Source organism: Lineus longissimus, chromosome 3, assembly GCF_910592395.1.
Source record: "Lineus longissimus chromosome 3, tnLinLong1.2, whole genome shotgun sequence".
In the NCBI taxonomy this organism is placed as follows: domain Eukaryota; kingdom Metazoa; phylum Nemertea; class Pilidiophora; order Heteronemertea; family Lineidae; genus Lineus; species Lineus longissimus.
The window spans coordinates 28,361,460-28,376,658 of record NC_088310.1 but is presented as its reverse complement, the minus strand read 5'-3'; the positions used below and the strand labels follow the sequence as shown (position 1 = coordinate 28,376,658).

The 15,199-nt window shown below is 42.7% G+C and overlaps 3 protein-coding genes and 4 non-coding genes across 7 annotated transcripts; 1 reads left to right on the top strand and 6 right to left on the bottom strand.

Annotated features, from left to right (window-relative positions):
* The first annotated feature begins 199 nt into the window (after window positions 1–199).
* LOC135484556 (protein-glucosylgalactosylhydroxylysine glucosidase-like) lies at window positions 200–5,093 on the top strand. The gene is made up of 12 exons (XM_064766152.1): window positions 200–412; window positions 503–686; window positions 851–1,065; window positions 1,283–1,490; window positions 1,771–1,967; window positions 2,126–2,349; window positions 2,518–2,701; window positions 2,926–3,135; window positions 3,354–3,569; window positions 3,895–3,995; window positions 4,238–4,366; window positions 4,518–5,093. Exons 2-12 carry the CDS (start codon window positions 580–582, stop codon window positions 4,872–4,874), a joined length of 2,148 nt encoding a protein of 715 aa, XP_064622222.1. The 5' UTR covers window positions 200–412; window positions 503–579; the 3' UTR covers window positions 4,875–5,093.
* A 78-nt stretch (window positions 5,094–5,171) lies between these two features.
* On the bottom strand, window positions 5,172–9,174 carry LOC135484557 (proton-coupled folate transporter-like). Its single transcript, XM_064766153.1, has 4 exons — window positions 7,985–9,174; window positions 7,550–7,633; window positions 6,883–7,042; window positions 5,172–5,348 (listed from the first exon to the last, which is right to left on the bottom strand). Exons 1-4 carry the CDS (start codon window positions 9,132–9,134, stop codon window positions 5,306–5,308), a joined length of 1,437 nt encoding a protein of 478 aa, XP_064622223.1. The 5' UTR covers window positions 9,135–9,174; the 3' UTR covers window positions 5,172–5,305.
* A 480-nt stretch (window positions 9,175–9,654) lies between these two features.
* On the bottom strand, window positions 9,655–15,155 carry LOC135484552 (actin-related protein 2). The gene is made up of 8 exons (XM_064766143.1): window positions 15,007–15,155; window positions 14,418–14,528; window positions 13,949–14,161; window positions 13,550–13,622; window positions 13,217–13,353; window positions 12,709–12,858; window positions 12,043–12,321; window positions 9,655–11,727 (listed from the first exon to the last, which is right to left on the bottom strand). Exons 1-8 carry the CDS (start codon window positions 15,052–15,054, stop codon window positions 11,557–11,559), a joined length of 1,182 nt encoding a protein of 393 aa, XP_064622213.1. The 5' UTR covers window positions 15,055–15,155; the 3' UTR covers window positions 9,655–11,556.
* Window positions 11,886–11,954, bottom strand: LOC135485757 (small nucleolar RNA SNORD61). Its single transcript, XR_010446630.1, has one exon. It is a non-coding gene; the product is annotated as a small nucleolar RNA SNORD61 (small nucleolar RNA).
* Window positions 12,492–12,559, bottom strand: LOC135485759 (small nucleolar RNA SNORD61). Its single transcript, XR_010446632.1, has one exon. It is a non-coding gene; the product is annotated as a small nucleolar RNA SNORD61 (small nucleolar RNA).
* LOC135485758 (small nucleolar RNA SNORD61) lies at window positions 13,424–13,492 on the bottom strand. The gene has a single exon (XR_010446631.1). It is a non-coding gene; the product is annotated as a small nucleolar RNA SNORD61 (small nucleolar RNA).
* On the bottom strand, window positions 14,261–14,329 carry LOC135485756 (small nucleolar RNA SNORD61). Its single transcript, XR_010446629.1, has one exon. It is a non-coding gene; the product is annotated as a small nucleolar RNA SNORD61 (small nucleolar RNA).
* Window positions 15,156–15,199: the final 44 nt, after the last annotated feature.

Here is a 15,199-nt window from a genome sequence, read left to right as displayed (position 1 = left end):
GTTTCACATGCATCGCAAAACAGAAAAGTTCAATGGCCTACATGTAGCATATTGAATCCGATCATCACTCACTCATTGTGTCACAGTGGTGAAACCTCGACTTTCCACCTCACTGCTTGCGGTACCTTTCACATCCGGAGATGTCCACTTAATGTTTCAAATGTTCACCACATGGCCACAATACAAGAGCTGCGTGGATATACACGTACTTTGGATTGACCTGTATTTGAGCCCCTCACCAGAAATATAAGAAAATAATGCAGATATTCAGCAACATGTCTCACATTCAGTTGTTCTGTTCCAGGCTCCTGTGGTTCAAGGATCCCTCTGTCTCTCTTCCTGTTCTGTTTTGTGCTGGCAACAAGATCAGAAACGGTCATATCTGAGATCCCAGATAATGGAACAGAAAGTGGTAAGTTTAGTAGTAGGTCTTATATTCATTTTAAGCTTTTCCGAACATTTTGCCTCTTGAAAGTTATAATTTTGTGAAATCATCTTTCAGGAGATGGCACTTCCGATTCCATCCATGAGAGTTTGCACAGGGGGATAGAGGAGATATCGGGGACTTTGAATATATCTATGTACACTCAGATTCATGATGGGAGGTCCTATGCCGTGAGGTCTGCTGCTCTGCCCTCGATCGAGCATCTCATCCCTCAAGATGCTTTCATCATATCTAATGAGACGTAAGTGTTTATGTGAAAAAGATGCCTGATTTGTGTGATATGATTGTGGTATCATCCAAGTTAGCAGCTCAAGACATTGTCCTGGTTGAAAATGACATACTTGATTCTTGTTGGGTATGACCTATTTGACCCAAGTCATTCAATTGTATTTTGCTTCTTTACAGGCTGCCAGATGCATGTTTCATGACGAGTGTTGGTAATGGTCACGTTGGCACAGTTGTGGACAGCGATACAATCCTGATGAATGGGTTTTATAATGGACGAGGGGGGCACAGTCACAGGGCAAGGATTCCCTCAATGGTGTCCTGCATCATTGACAGATTCGAACCGAGATTTAATGTGGAACCAAGGCGTTTATACACGCTTAACATGATGAATGGTAAGATCAGTTATCAAGTATTGCTAATAGTGTGACAATGACTGATGCTTTTGGTAGCATAGTGTGACCAGTCTACAATATGATGATTTCCTTCAGTGAAAGTTAGTGTCATTTCAGCGTAGGTTTCTTGCCAAAATTGTGTTCTAAAAATGTCCTAGTTGTCTCTTGGCTCTCATCTAAGTAATTTTAGGTTCGTCGTGATTTGTGATTCTTTCAGGAATGTACTTGGAGACGATCTACGGTGATGACTTCATCTTAGAGAAGAAGGTCTACGCCCACCGCCAAAAGACCCATCTACTTGTGACTGAGATCGATGTCATCAGGATACACAAGGAAAACCAGACGGCCTTGAAAGTGTTTTTGAAAAACAACAAAGGCAAGAAAAGTTATGATATCCGATTTGATCGTCGAAGTAATCGTCGGAAGTAAGGGTTTGTATCAGTTCATTTCCATTTGTTTTCAGTGTTTTACGTTTGGACAGGACCACTTCTTGGTCAACTTACCTTCCTTGTTTCATGTTTCATATTGATTCATTCCTGTGCACGCAATTGAAACTTGATATCAGGTTACTAACTTCACCAGGGATGTCACCATTGTCTCGTCTATCAAATCGCAAAAGACTTTTCAGCATAACCGTATAGACAATGTGAGATTCACCTTTGATGAAGGAAGCCAGCCTTTCACTGCTTTGATGACTTGTTCTAGGTACATGCGTGGTACAACATACACCTCAGAAACGCTGACATCCGGTCGCCAAAGCATCCACATTTACTATGATCCCTTGCTGTCATCCTTGGTTGTGCCACCTGTCCCATCCACTGAGAAAGCGCAGCGCATCAAGTGGTTGTTCTATGCTTCTTTTGCTCAAGACAGACGGGATGCCAGGAGGTCATATGCATTAGGTAGGTCTACACCTTGCTAAATCACCACTTACATTTTGAAGTTCAAGCTTTTCAGCAAACATTTAGTGACCTTGTTTTCCAAGTGCAAATGCAGAATATGTGTTACTTCTCAGTTGTCAAACGATGGATTTGTCGTAAGACATTATTTCCTTTTCCAGCCATCATCCATTCACTAACAGACAAGCTCCTACAGTCGCATGTCGCTGCCTGGCATGCCCTGTGGACCAGGAGCGCTATCATCTTGGAGGGTAACCTCCCCCTGGCCCGGGCCGTGTCTGGAGCCATGTACTACATCCTCAGCAGCATCCAGCTGGAGTATGATCCATCTGATCCTTTCATTGGGTTGAGCCCCTCAGACCTGGCGCATGGGGATACATCAGAGGTGAGCTAAACTGAAGTAAAGTGACTTGCCTAAGGTCAGAAGCAATGTGATGTGTTCGTGTCTATTATTGAATCCATGATGTACGGCTTATTAATCTTACCACTTAACAAGTAGGCCTTTGTTGCTATTCTTCTATCAAGATAATATATCAACCCTCGTCTTCGTCAGGATTATCTTGGGCATGTGTTCTGGGACCAAGACACGTGGATGTACCCTGGTGTTCTAATGATGTTCCCTGACTTGGGCAAGCTCCTCCTCCGCACAAGGTTACGCACCCTGGCAGCAGCTAAAGAAAACGCCAAGCTGAATGGAAATATTGGAGCTCAATTTCCTTGGGAGATTGCTTACACTGGTGAGTAGCGATGGGGGCTTTAAATGAGAATATGATGACTTTATTCCATCAAAGATAAAATGAACCAGGTGTAATTGATAATATTGAGCATCACTGCAGAGTTTTGATGACACTCTATTTGGCTATTTGTTGTTTTAAGTTGACGTAGTTTGTCAGGATCTCATATTCAAAACTCCATTTCTTTTTCATGACTTGTTTACCAATCATGTGGGTCTTTATTTCAGGTCATGAGGTTTGTCCCGGTGAAGTCTATGCAAAGAATGAGATCCACATTTCTGGAGACATATCCTTTGCCTTCAGACAGTACATGTGCATGACAAAAGATGTTGACTTCTATGTTGAGGAAGGCGGCCGTGAGCTTGTTACCGCTATCAGTCGATTCTGGGACGGTAGAGTCAGCTACGATCAGAACAAGAGGAAGTTTGAAATCCTCAGTAAGTGTCCTGCAACAGTGATAGGTTTTTGAGTCGAGTGATTTTCTCCCTTGTGGAGAGCTCATCACCATGTCCCATGAAAAATGACTTTGGACCTGAACTATGCACTGCAACACAGCATGAATGTACTGCATTTGCATGATTTTGTACTTAATAATACTTCACCGATTCAGGAGTTAAAAGATATCTTACACTTAGGACTGATATGTGTTTTCCAGGTGTGATGCCTCCAGATGAAATGCGCCAATCCATTCATAACTCGGTCTACACTAACTATGTGGCAAGCCTTGCTCTGAGAGCTGATGAGGACATCAGTCGATCTCTTCAGATCAACTCGACCGGTGACCCCAACTGGCTCAAGATAGCAGATGACTTGGTTATTCTGTTTGACGAAGATGAACAGTTCCATCCAGAATTCGAAGGATACAGGCGAGGTGAGTTGCAACGTTTTCTCATTATTTTTTTCAAAGTGTCTCTTCTGTTTGAACTCTCAGTTTGGATCTTAGGATGGTTTCTGCGGCTTCCATTAATACTAAGTCCAGTTGAGCTCTGAGGGGAAAACACAGCCTGCATGAAGATTCTACCACCTTTTGGTTGTATCTCTGTAGGCTCTACACGTTAGTTCAGGGTGGCCTGAGCATACAGTTGTCTTCCTTTAAGTCTACCGAAGAGGGCATTAGAAATTTTCTGATCCAAATATGTCTTAATTTGATTCTTCTCAGCAAAGATCATTCGAGCGGTAACAATTTATGATTTCAGGTTACCCCATCAAACAAGCAGACGTGATCCTGTTGGGATTCCCACTCATGATGGACATGCCTGAACATGTCAGAAGGAACGATCTCACGTTTTATGATGCGGTAAGTACATGCGCTGTAAAATCTATGGTTATGAGGTTAGGGTCTCTGTCAAGGTCATGACTTACTCGATAAACAGTATTGAGCAATTTGTAATGATGTGTAGAAGGAAACAGGTGACCCCGGAGAGAAGTTTGTCACCTGAGAAAGTCACTTTTCATGATGACTGGGAATCAAACTGAGGCCCTCAGAAACACCCTCGAGAGAGTCATTCTTCTGTTTTAAACGATTGTTTGCCTTCTCAGGTGACCGACCCAGAAGGTCCAGCAATGACGTGGACCATGTCAGCTATCGGGTGGTTAGAGCTGGCTGAGTATGACAAGGCGCATACACTTCTCATGAAGAACATGAAACATGTCCAGCAACCTTTCCAGGTGAGGTTCTACATATTCCAGATGTATCTCGCAACCTTGTGTTGTCTTGGGGAGTGAGTAAGGATCATAAGGACGAATGTAATCTGCCTTGATAGTCTGGTATGTCTCTCTGTCAGAGGTTTATCTTACTTTAATTGTCTTGTCTTTATAGGTTTGGAGTGAGGTGATAGGTGGACAGGGAGGAGTCAACTTCATCACGGGCATGGGAGGACTTCTACAGTCGATGATATTTGGATACGGTGGTTTCAGGATCAGACAGGACCACCTCGAGTTCAATCCAAGTCTTCCTGACCAAGTCACCAGGTTGACTCTCACTGGTATTAGTTATCAAGGAGGTGTGTTTACCTTCTGTATCCAGGAGGATGGACTGGATATCACATTGACCAGTACGCAAGATCATTTCCAACTGTTTAATGTGATAACTTTATCAACAGGACGAGAGGATATATTGCACTGTGATAGACCTCACAGGATCGGCCTTGAGAAGGCAAAGATAATTCGACTGTAGGGTAAAGTGGGGCAGGTTAATTATTCTGAGTCTGGACTTCCGAAAATCATTGTTTATCGTCCCAAATGTGGTTAATATTGACGGCTACTAGTGCTGCACTGCACCAATCTGTTGTGTGAATGAACTGTCACGAATTACTAGATGTATGTTAGTTATTACCCTATAGTTGGGCTGATTGGCAAATAATGATGTGATGAATAAATTGAAATATTGCAACTCTCTTGTATCTTTTTGTATTCTGTGAAGTAATTTGTGATGGTCCCTTCCCTTCCTCTGATCTCATGAGTTGGGCAATTTGTCCTAACATGCTGCATGATGGTGGAGACTACACTCAGGATGCAGTGGACCGACCTCGTTCCTCACATAAGGAGACCCAATTAGGATGACGCAATGGACTGCTCCAGGAGTCTTGTGGACCTCATCAGACAGCTTTACTTTGGCACATGCTGTGGCTGTTTTATCACGAAAGTTGCACTGCAAAATAAGATTGAATTGTAGAGTAACTTACATTTTTGTACAAACTCGGCAAAGATATTCTTTCGATGTCAATCGCCTCCCACACAAGGCACTTTCATGAAGGACAATGGTCTGTACATTCCTCCTGCTACACCAGCCACAGGTTGTGAAAGACAGGAGAATGTTCCTCCTACTACACCAGCCACAGGTTGTGAAAGACAGGGGACTGTTCCTCCTGCTACACCAGCCACAGGTTGCGAAAGACAGGGGACTAATCCTCCTGCTACACCAGCCACAAGTTGTGAAAGACAGGAGACTGTTCCTCCTGCTACACCAGCCACAAGTTGTGAAAGACAGGGGACTACTCCTCCTGCCACACCAGCCACAAGTTGTGAAAGACAGTGGACTATTCCTCCTGCCACACCAGCCACAGGTTGTGAAAGACAGGGGACTATTCCTCCTGCCACACCAGCCACAGGTTGTGAAAGACAGGGGACTATTCCTCCTGCTACACCAGTCACAGGTTGTGAAAGACAGGGGACTAATCCTCCTGCCACACCAGCTACAGGTTGTGAAAGACAGGGGACTACTCCTCCTGCCACACCAGCTACAGGTTGTGAAAGACAGGGGACTAATCCTCCTGCCACACCAGCCACAGGTTGTGAAAGACAGGGGACTATTCCTCCTGCCACACCAGCCACAGGTTGTGAAAGACAGGAGACTGTTCCTCCTACCACACCAGCTACAGGTTGTGAAAGACAGGGGACTATTCCTCCTGCTACACCAGCTACAGGTTGTGAAAGACAGGAGACTGTTCCTCCTGCCACACCAGCCACAGGTTGTGAAAGACAGGGGACTATTCCTCCTGCTACACCAGCTACAGGTTGTGAAAGACAGGAGACTGTTCCTCCTACTACACCAGCCACAGGTTGTGAAAGACAGGGGACTATTCCTCCTGCTACACCAGCCACAAGTTGTGAAAGAAAGGGGACTATTCCTCCTGCTACACCAGCCACAGGTTGTGAAAGACAGGGGACTATTCCTCCTGCTACACCAGCCACAAGTTGTGAAAGACAGGGGACTATTCCTCCTGCTACACCAGCCACAGGTTGTGAAAGACAGGGTACCATTCCTCCTGCTACACCAGCCACAGGTTATGAAAGACAGGGTACCATTCCTCCTGCTACACCAGCCACAGGTTATGAAAGACAGGGTACCATTCCTCCTGCTACACCAGCCACAAGTTATGAAAGACAGGGTACCATTCCTCCTGCTACACCAGCCACAGGTTGTGACAGACAGGGGACCATTCCTCCTGCTACACCAGCCACAGGTTATGAAAGACAGGGTACCATTCCTCCTGCTACACCAGCCACAGGTTATGAAAGACAGGGTACCATTCCTCCTGCTACACCAGCCATTGGTTGTGAAAGACGGACCAATTCTACCTATTACACCAGCCGTATGTTAAGCTCATATTGGCTAAAATGACAGAAACCAGATAATAACGAAAAGCTTCTCCAGGTTTTTGGATCAGGTTCAGCACACTTACCAAATGAAGACAAGAAGACTCAGGCCAACCATGCCACCACAGACGAGGAAGACAAACCCATTCATAAAGAAGAGTGTCTCCTGATATATCTCATTGAGCAGCACACCTCCAAAGAGGGAACAGAGCGTGTCAATCCAGATGACTCCTGACATCGCTGAACCTGGAAGAGAAGACTTCATTGTAGCGTTAATGCTCTACTCCACACCATCCAGGGACGATTTTCTGGCTAAGCACCAGGTCTTGTCATCAAGCTGGAGATGCGAAGCCAAATACTGCTCTCACTGGAACAGCTGTCTCTTGGTAGCAATGAGGGTTGGATGTGTCAATTTAAGGGACATTCACATCCAACAGCACAACACCATGTGCTGGGGTAACATAGTGTCTCTAAAGAGGCACATCCAACCTGGTGAGACTAGACCAGCGACAACAACTAAGCCATCTTCTCTCTCTCCTCCAGGTTGTGACTTCTTCCCGAAGACACCTGTTGATTATGAGAGAGGACAACCTCACAATCCTCCAGACACAACACCCAGGAACATCTGGCTCTAACATGACTGTGGGCAATGCCCGACAGTACATTTCCCTTGATACAGTGGAGAGCGCTGAAGAGAGACAGAGCTCTAAAGACCCCCAGCACCTACTACATCCATCTACACAGGATACGAACCTTGGACATTGGCTTCGCAGGCATTTGATATGAGGGTCACGATCATGGGATATATCAGGTTGCCGAATAACACAAACACACTTGCTGAAAAGAATATGGCATGAGATTTATGAATGTGGGCGTGGATGTGGCCTGATAATGGGACAGAAGCACAACCAGTCAATGGTCTGATTTGATGTTTTACTGAAGACAGATGAGGTCCTCTTTGGATTTTAGCATGTGAACCAAGGTGAATGACCACTGAGATTTGAATATTACGCCTTTTATGACAAGACACTGATTGACACATCTCTCAGCAGCTGACTGCAACTTGGCTGTGGAAAACCACACCCTTGATATGGGAACACTTCAGTGGGTTTTGTTACGAGACCGACAGACTACAATTTGGAAGGAAGTGGAGCATTTGATCCAGAGGGTCAATATGATTCAACTTACCAACGAAAACCATCCAAGTCTTCCAACTAAATGCAATCATGACATAACAAGGCAAGGCAGAGAGTAATGAGACCACACCTATCCCAGCTTCAGTCAGGCCAAGCCGCTTGAAGACCAGTACACCCACCAGACCGCCGAGGTTCTCAGAGGTGTAGATCGCACCATAACTATAACTAACTAAGACAGCTCCCCAACAGAGAGGAGGGTCTGTCGTAAAGAGGGTCAGCAAGGATGCCTTGTTTGTCCCTGGTGTGACGTAAAGGAACAAGGCAAGTAGGAGTATCAGGAGCTGTCCTCGATGACGTTGTCCATCAGGATCTTTCTTGGTATAAACCTGCACCATACCAGACAGATAGTCACAGACACCAAGTCTCTCTCTTCTCAGGACTCGTGGCTCAGGGACGAAGAACATGATATAGATGAAGCAGAACAACAGACATCCTGTCAGAAATATAGAGGGAGGTAGTATACTTGTTGCTTTTATCCAATACCCAAGAGCAATCTGAGCAGCTCCTGATGCAAAGCCGTAGCAGGCCTCCAACAAGACAAAGCGTCTCGCACGTGCTTCTTTGACGTTCGTGTCAGCGATGTACGCCCAAGCTGCCATAGATAATGCTCTCGGTGAACCACTGATGCCATCGATCGCTGCTCCTATGAGCATTATCCACGGCTCCAGGTTCAGAAAGATCACCAATGTATTCACCAACATGTGGAGTGCAAAGCCCACACAGGGGATCAAAAGGACAATGCGTCTGCCAGCGTAGTCAGAAAACGCACCGTAAAATGGCACAGAAAGCAAGGCCAAAGTGAACATCACCATGTTTTGATAGAGTATCCATTGCGAGGTCTTTTCCTGGACATGTTGAGTTGCTATGTACCATGGGTCACTGCGGTTGCTAGAACATGTATCATTCCCATTCGTTAGAGGAGCATACGATTCATTTGAAAGCACTGGATTCTGTGAAGTAAACCGTTCCGTGAGGTAGTACTGTATCAGAGGAATCCGACCTTTCCAACACATAGCCACAATGCACAGCAAGGGTTCGACTACGATCGTTCTTGGTTGCCGCCATTTTGGTTGTGATGCAATGAGAGGCGTTTCCTCATCACTGTTCTCAGTGGAGTCATTAATTGGTTTAACGTCAGCCATTCTTCCTTTGCTGGACAACTACAACCACAAAACTACAAGCATGCAGACTAACTTCTGAAGGACATATGCCACATGACTATAACCCTTGACCAATACTGGGCATTTTTCCACAGGCCATGTCTCACTATCACCGTCCATGACCTACATGGAGACCACCAAGTCAATATAGGATAAGGTATTGTCAGGGACACTTGATGAGTAATGGACAACTTAATTATCATCAGCGATTACATGAATACTAGACAAGTACTCACTTTACCATGCATATGACTAGAGTCCAATTATCTGCAGGAAGCTTGAAACTTGCTCTGCACATCAACTCTCACCAAGCAAAGCAGGGCATGTTCAGTCATAGGAAAAGCTTTCGCACATCTTTCGTGGCGGGAAACAAATGAATCGACAAGTGGGCTTCTCAATAGATCTGTGGAATGCCCAAAAGTGCACATATCATGTCTGCATCTATCAACTTGAATTTCCTCTCTCACCAGCTCAACAAGTAAACAAAGCAACTAAACATATCTCTCTTTGAAAAGTATTTGGTCATTATTTGTTTTACAAATCTTGAGAAAGTATACAGGGCCAGTACACTGTTGTTCTTGGATGTGATCAACTGGTGCATGGGTCATAAGACTCCCCTTTAACCCCTTCCTTGCAAGACACAGCTTCAATACTCAAGGCCCTCTGCTCTTTTCACATATTTTCATAACCAGAAGACCATGATAACTGACAACATGTGTAATGTAAACCGAGGATGCCAAGGAAAGTTTTCAAAATTCTAAATCAGTTCCATTTTGTATTTCCAAGCATTTCAGTGTCTAATATACAGTATGTTTCCTATCAGAGCCAGGGTCCACCCAAGTCCACAGGGCTTACAGGGTTAAAGGAGAATTGAGAGAAAAATCCATAAAAACATAAATGAAATCACCAAAAAGGTCTCAATATTGTATACTACGACCCTACACTCATATTATTCAAATTATATACAATACTATACAGCAGTAAATTAAACTATACACAAAACACCCTTGTTCTCGATCCACACGTGAATCCAATTGTTCTTACATAGCGCATCCATGTACAACAGTTACCAGTTTACTTTCATCTCCCAGCCCAATCCAGAAACCATTCTGCACAAACTAAGGAGAGCACATACTGCACTTAACCATTTCAATCAAAATCAAAACAGTACGGAGAGCTACGGACAAAGAATGACTTTAACTGGGATTGAATGGATCCTACCCTCCCCTTTACTTAGTATCTATAAAATATACCCCCCCCCCCCCCCCAATTCTTCCCCATCCTGAAATCTCCCAAACCACAACCTGACCAATCCATAACAGTTCCCGGCTCAACCAGTCTAGACTTTCATGGATAACTACATGTAAGTACAAAGCCTCAAAACAAACTATACGATTTATAAGCTAAATAAGCCCTAGATATAATCAAAGTGGAAACTGGAAATAAGTGCCCATCTGTTGCAGGATTTACTAGGTTAAACAAGTGTAGTGACGGTCAGACTGAAACAAGCTACATTTTAGAAAGAATAAAGGCTTTAACATGGTAGATTTCTATGGATCTTATATTAAGTCTGAGATTACATAAGTTACATTAATAATCAAGCCAAACAAACATTGAATCATCACCATTTAAATCAAATCACAGCACGGATGAATAACTCCACATTACTAAACTTTCACCGTTTAATAGCCACCAATTAACAGCACATTTCACACAGTGTCTTCTGCTCCTGCTTACACCAATTGTGACCAGAAATGTGATTTCAAGCCTTGGAGTGAGGCACAGACACTTCGTTGTTCCTAGTGAGTCCGATCCACATCATCTTACAGCTAAAAAGTAGCATCTTCACTTGTGATTGATGCAAACTATAGAAATGTTACCTGATTATTCACATGCAATTGAACCAATCTTCTACCAGTATTTATACAGTAAAATATAGATTAGGCGTCAAACTACCATTTTTAGCGGTTTTAAGTTCTTAAGCGATAATTGATTGATTAAATAAGACCACCTAATTCATTGAATTAATCTGTAAATTGTAAACCCCTTAATTTTTTCGGACCTATGTCTTCTAGATTCTGCTGCCGATAAAATAAAAGGTTTTGCAGTAACCTTGAGTTTACATGATCGGTGTCCTAGTCATGGATGAAAACTTTATAAAGCAGAACAACTCAAGGACAACACAAAATGCTGCTGTTTACCAAGATTTGCCAACAACATGTGGTGTTAGGTGAAAATTGAAATCTAAGGAATACTCTAGGTCAGAATACCACAATAAACAAGCCGGTTCTTTCCCTAAAACAATAGAAAATATCAATGAATCCTCTGCATCGATGCAACACAAGGACTGGCCTGCCAGACAGCATAAATATAATCCTGCACTTCTTATAAATGTCTAAACTGTTTATTTAGGAGCCACTCCCAATTTTTCTAGAACGCCAATTCCCTTCTCCTGGTACTCTTGACGTGACATCCAGAAATCTTCTTTATTTTTCATAATATCGGCAAGAACAGCACCACCTAAGAATACCATGTTTTTACGTCTTGGAGGATCTTCAATTCGAATCTTGAATCGCTGAAAAAGAAAGACAAGATAGGCTTCGATAAGTTGACGTTATGATCCCTATTGAAAATGCAAACTTAACCCAGTTGTACAGGGTAAACTTTCTCTGAAATCATTCCAGTCGGTGATGAATACACGAATATGAAATCAATGAAGTCATACACTGTTTTCTGCTCAGTACTTCTTAGAGGACAAATCTGATATTTCATTGAGAATCAAATCAAAAGTATCATCCTTGCAGAAACACTTGTCAATCATTGGTCCATCTCAGGGAAGCTTTCTAAGAACATTAACATCAACTATGGAATATGCTGAAAGAATGCTTACTGCCAATGAAGATGTGTTTCCTTTGAGCACCCTCTCCAAGTAGAGCTGTTTGAGCTCCCTCTCCAGTCGGCTCGGGAGACCTGGGTACATGGTTGACCCTCCCGACAGGACGATGTGTTTGTAGAACTCCGGTCTAGTGTCAATATCGGCACATTGGATGGTGTTGAAGAGCAATTCAGCAACACCTACACCTTCAACGTTTAGGAGGTGAGGTTGGAAGAGGGCTTCAGGGGCTGAGAAGCGCTCTCCGCCAATCTTGATGACTCTCCCATCTGGTAACTGGAAGAACAAAATGAACTTCTATACTTAGGAGATCACATGATTAACCTTAATCTACAGGAGGAGGGATCAAGTTTGATCAGAAACAAGAGTACATTCATCCCACTTACTCACAACTGAACAATGAACACTTCCACAGATTCTGGAATTGATCTCATACTACTCACTGTCTGCTCAGTACTTCTTAGAGGAGAATTTGATATTTCATTCTGTATCAAAATTGAAGTTTCATCCTTGCAGTAGTGAGAGCAATAGTCATAGTGAGTTTCAGTCTTGGTCACATAAAGTTAGAATGAAGTCATTGAAGATTTGGTTGACAAAATTCTGCCTGAAAATCTTACAAAACTATTGAGAAATATTTTCATTTCAAAGAACCTTGATACTTACTGTGTAAGATTCGACTAAAAACGTTGTTTCTAAGGCTAGTTTTTCTTCCTCCTCTATATTGTACCCAACATAACAAAGCTTTTCTTTTATCATTCGCACCGTCTCGAAGTCAGCAGAATGGTTGAAAGCATAGCCTCGCAGGAGAAGGAGCTGCAAAAGATAAACACAACGATGTTGAATATTGTAAACCGCTGAATCTTCATGCCTCTTTACATTCAGGACTTGATTTGCAAAAATTTCTCTAGAAATTTTTTACAATTTTTCTTTGGAGGATTAAAAAATTTCCAAACATTTTTCAAATAATTTTTTTTTTAATTTTTAAAAATTTTCTAATTTTTAAAAAAAAATTTCTAATTTTTTTAAAAAAATTTAAAATTTTCTTGAAATTTTTTTAAAATTTAAATTTTAACCCTTTACAAGCTAAGTCCATGCAAAGCCTCCTATCGGTTTAAAGGGCATGAATCAACAATCCCCTAAGATTCACATTCAGATGAAGACATTTGCTCACCTTGATAAGGTACTTGGTGATATCTCGGCCAGCAACATCCAGACGTCTAGTGAGATGAGGAAGAGCAAATCCTTCGTACACGGGACAGATGTGGGTCACGCCGTCACCAGAGTCCACAACTACACCAGTCAGAAGGCCTGAAAAGACACACATCGCCATGGTATTAAGCTGATCGAAAAGTCCAACCTTAACGAGTATTAGTTGTTTCTGTTCAGTACTTCTTAGAGGACAAATCGATTTTTCATTATCTTGTCAATATCGAAGATTCATCCTTACAGAAACTATTTCAGCACTTGGCTAATTCTACATCTGTAGTGCAATTAACATACATACCTTGGGCATAAAGAACTAACACAGCCTGGATTGCAACATAGATTCCTTGAAACTCATATTCCTCAAACATTGTCTGAAAGGAAAGGGGCATAAGTTACTGTCTTGTGGATGAGAATGCAGACAAGATTACATGTCATCATCTGAAGTGAACCTTGCTGGACATCCAGTGCAGTTGTCAACACACACAAAACATCTTGGCCACCACTGACAAATGTTTCTACTCAGTACTTCTTAGAGGATATGTTGATATTTCACCCTTGAGTCAAAATAGAAGGTTCATCCTAGTAGAAACAATAGCAGGGCCATTAACGCGCATCTTCACAGCTTAACACCTCTCCTATGCCCAAGACATCACGTAAGAGCAATACCTCAAACTTCTCCAATGATTTTGATACTTACTTCTACCATTTTCTGTCTATTTTTTGCTGGATTCATTGGAGGTTCAGTGAGCAAGACTTTACAATGCTTTGGGTCAATTTTCAACTTTTCTTGGAATGTATAGTTCCACACGTGTTTCATGTCTTCCCAATCCCGGACAATGCCATTATCCATCGGGTATTTCACTTCCAACATCTGGCGAAGAGCACTGCATTCACTTCCAACCATCAAGTCCTAAAAACAAATTCATAAGAAGGATCATGTAACATTTTGCTGAAATTTTAGAAGTTTTACCTTTAGGCAACAGACGTGGTATTGTTTGTAGTTAAGATTCTGCTCAGTACTTCTTAGAGGTCAAATTGCTTTTTCATCTCATTGTCAATGTCAAGGAATCATCCTTGCAGAAACTAAATACAAACATTTTTACGAAAACAAAAGTCCTTTGGGCTTCATGCACCATGTAACATGATTCCTCGAGACACTCCATTACCTTGACTTCAATGTCTCCAATTTTGGTTTGTGACCTGATAATAGGTCTCCCAACCATCGATGGGAAAGTGTGCGCTGGAAAGTTGGCACCAGCATATCCACATTTGACGAACTGAAAAGATAGAGCCATGGGCATGAATGATGAATGAAGAAACCTGAAAATATTCAAGTCTCATAAGACACAATGATGTTGACCAGTGGCCTACAGGCAGGATCAGGATCCTGGATTCCCGGGAAACTACTCCCATTTAGGACTAGGACAAATTCACGAAATTGTCAATCTCACGATCTCCGAGTGAATCGTCAACACAGTCGCAGGTCCTGCACAGTGCACCTACCCCTACTCTAGTACAGCATGCCACCGTCTTTTCTTATGTACGGGATAACTTCATTGCCACTGCATCACCTTCAGAGATATCATAGTTATATTGGACTTAGTGGAGGCCAAGGGACAGGGGCAACTATTTGATGGCGATGAACCAACCAGGAAGCAGAAACAGCAGACCAATACAGTGGACCAAAACCGGTTTCTTTGCGATCATCGGACCATTTTGTCGAAAAATCAACATGCACAATAGATCTATACTAACCCCTGTGCCATTATCACAAACTATGACTTTATTTCCTTGGTCATCCATGGCTGATGTTGGATGATTTTCAGAATAAAATCTTCCTTTGCGGAAACGATCGTCGTCCACAATTTGGTCCCCACCCCGTTATTTCCATCATAGAATGTATCGAGGTTCGTGATTGGTCAATTTCTTTCAAGTAGCCAATAGAAAT

Bases quoted from the DNA above. Each gene is read 5' to 3' on its own strand.
- LOC135484556 (XM_064766152.1), top strand. From the start codon at position 580: ATGTACACTCAGATTCATGATGGGAGGTCCTATGCCGTGAGGTCTGCT. The intron at 1,968-2,125 runs GTAGGTCTACAC...TTCCTTTTCCAG, and splicing joins CAGGAGGTCATATGCATTAG to CCATCATCCATTCACTAACA. The intron at 2,702-2,925 runs GTGAGTAGCGAT...TCTTTATTTCAG, and splicing joins TTGGGAGATTGCTTACACTG to GTCATGAGGTTTGTCCCGGT.
- LOC135484557 (XM_064766153.1), bottom strand. From the start codon at position 9,134: ATGGCTGACGTTAAACCAATTAATGACTCCACTGAGAACAGTGATGAG. The intron at 7,634-7,984 runs GTAAGTTGAATC...TATTCTTTTCAG, and splicing joins GACTTGGATGGTTTTCGTTG to CAAGTGTGTTTGTGTTATTC. The intron at 5,349-6,882 runs GTAAGTGTGCTG...CTTATTTTGCAG, and splicing joins AGTCTTCTTGTCTTCATTTG to TGCAACTTTCGTGATAAAAC.
- LOC135484552 (XM_064766143.1), bottom strand. From the start codon at position 15,054: ATGGATGACCAAGGAAATAAAGTCATAGTTTGTGATAATGGCACAGGG. The intron at 12,322-12,708 runs GTAAGTATCAAG...TTGTTCTTCCAG, and splicing joins TTTTAGTCGAATCTTACACA to TTACCAGATGGGAGAGTCAT. The intron at 11,728-12,042 runs GTAAGCATTCTT...TTTCTTTTTCAG, and splicing joins GAAACACATCTTCATTGGCA to CGATTCAAGATTCGAATTGA.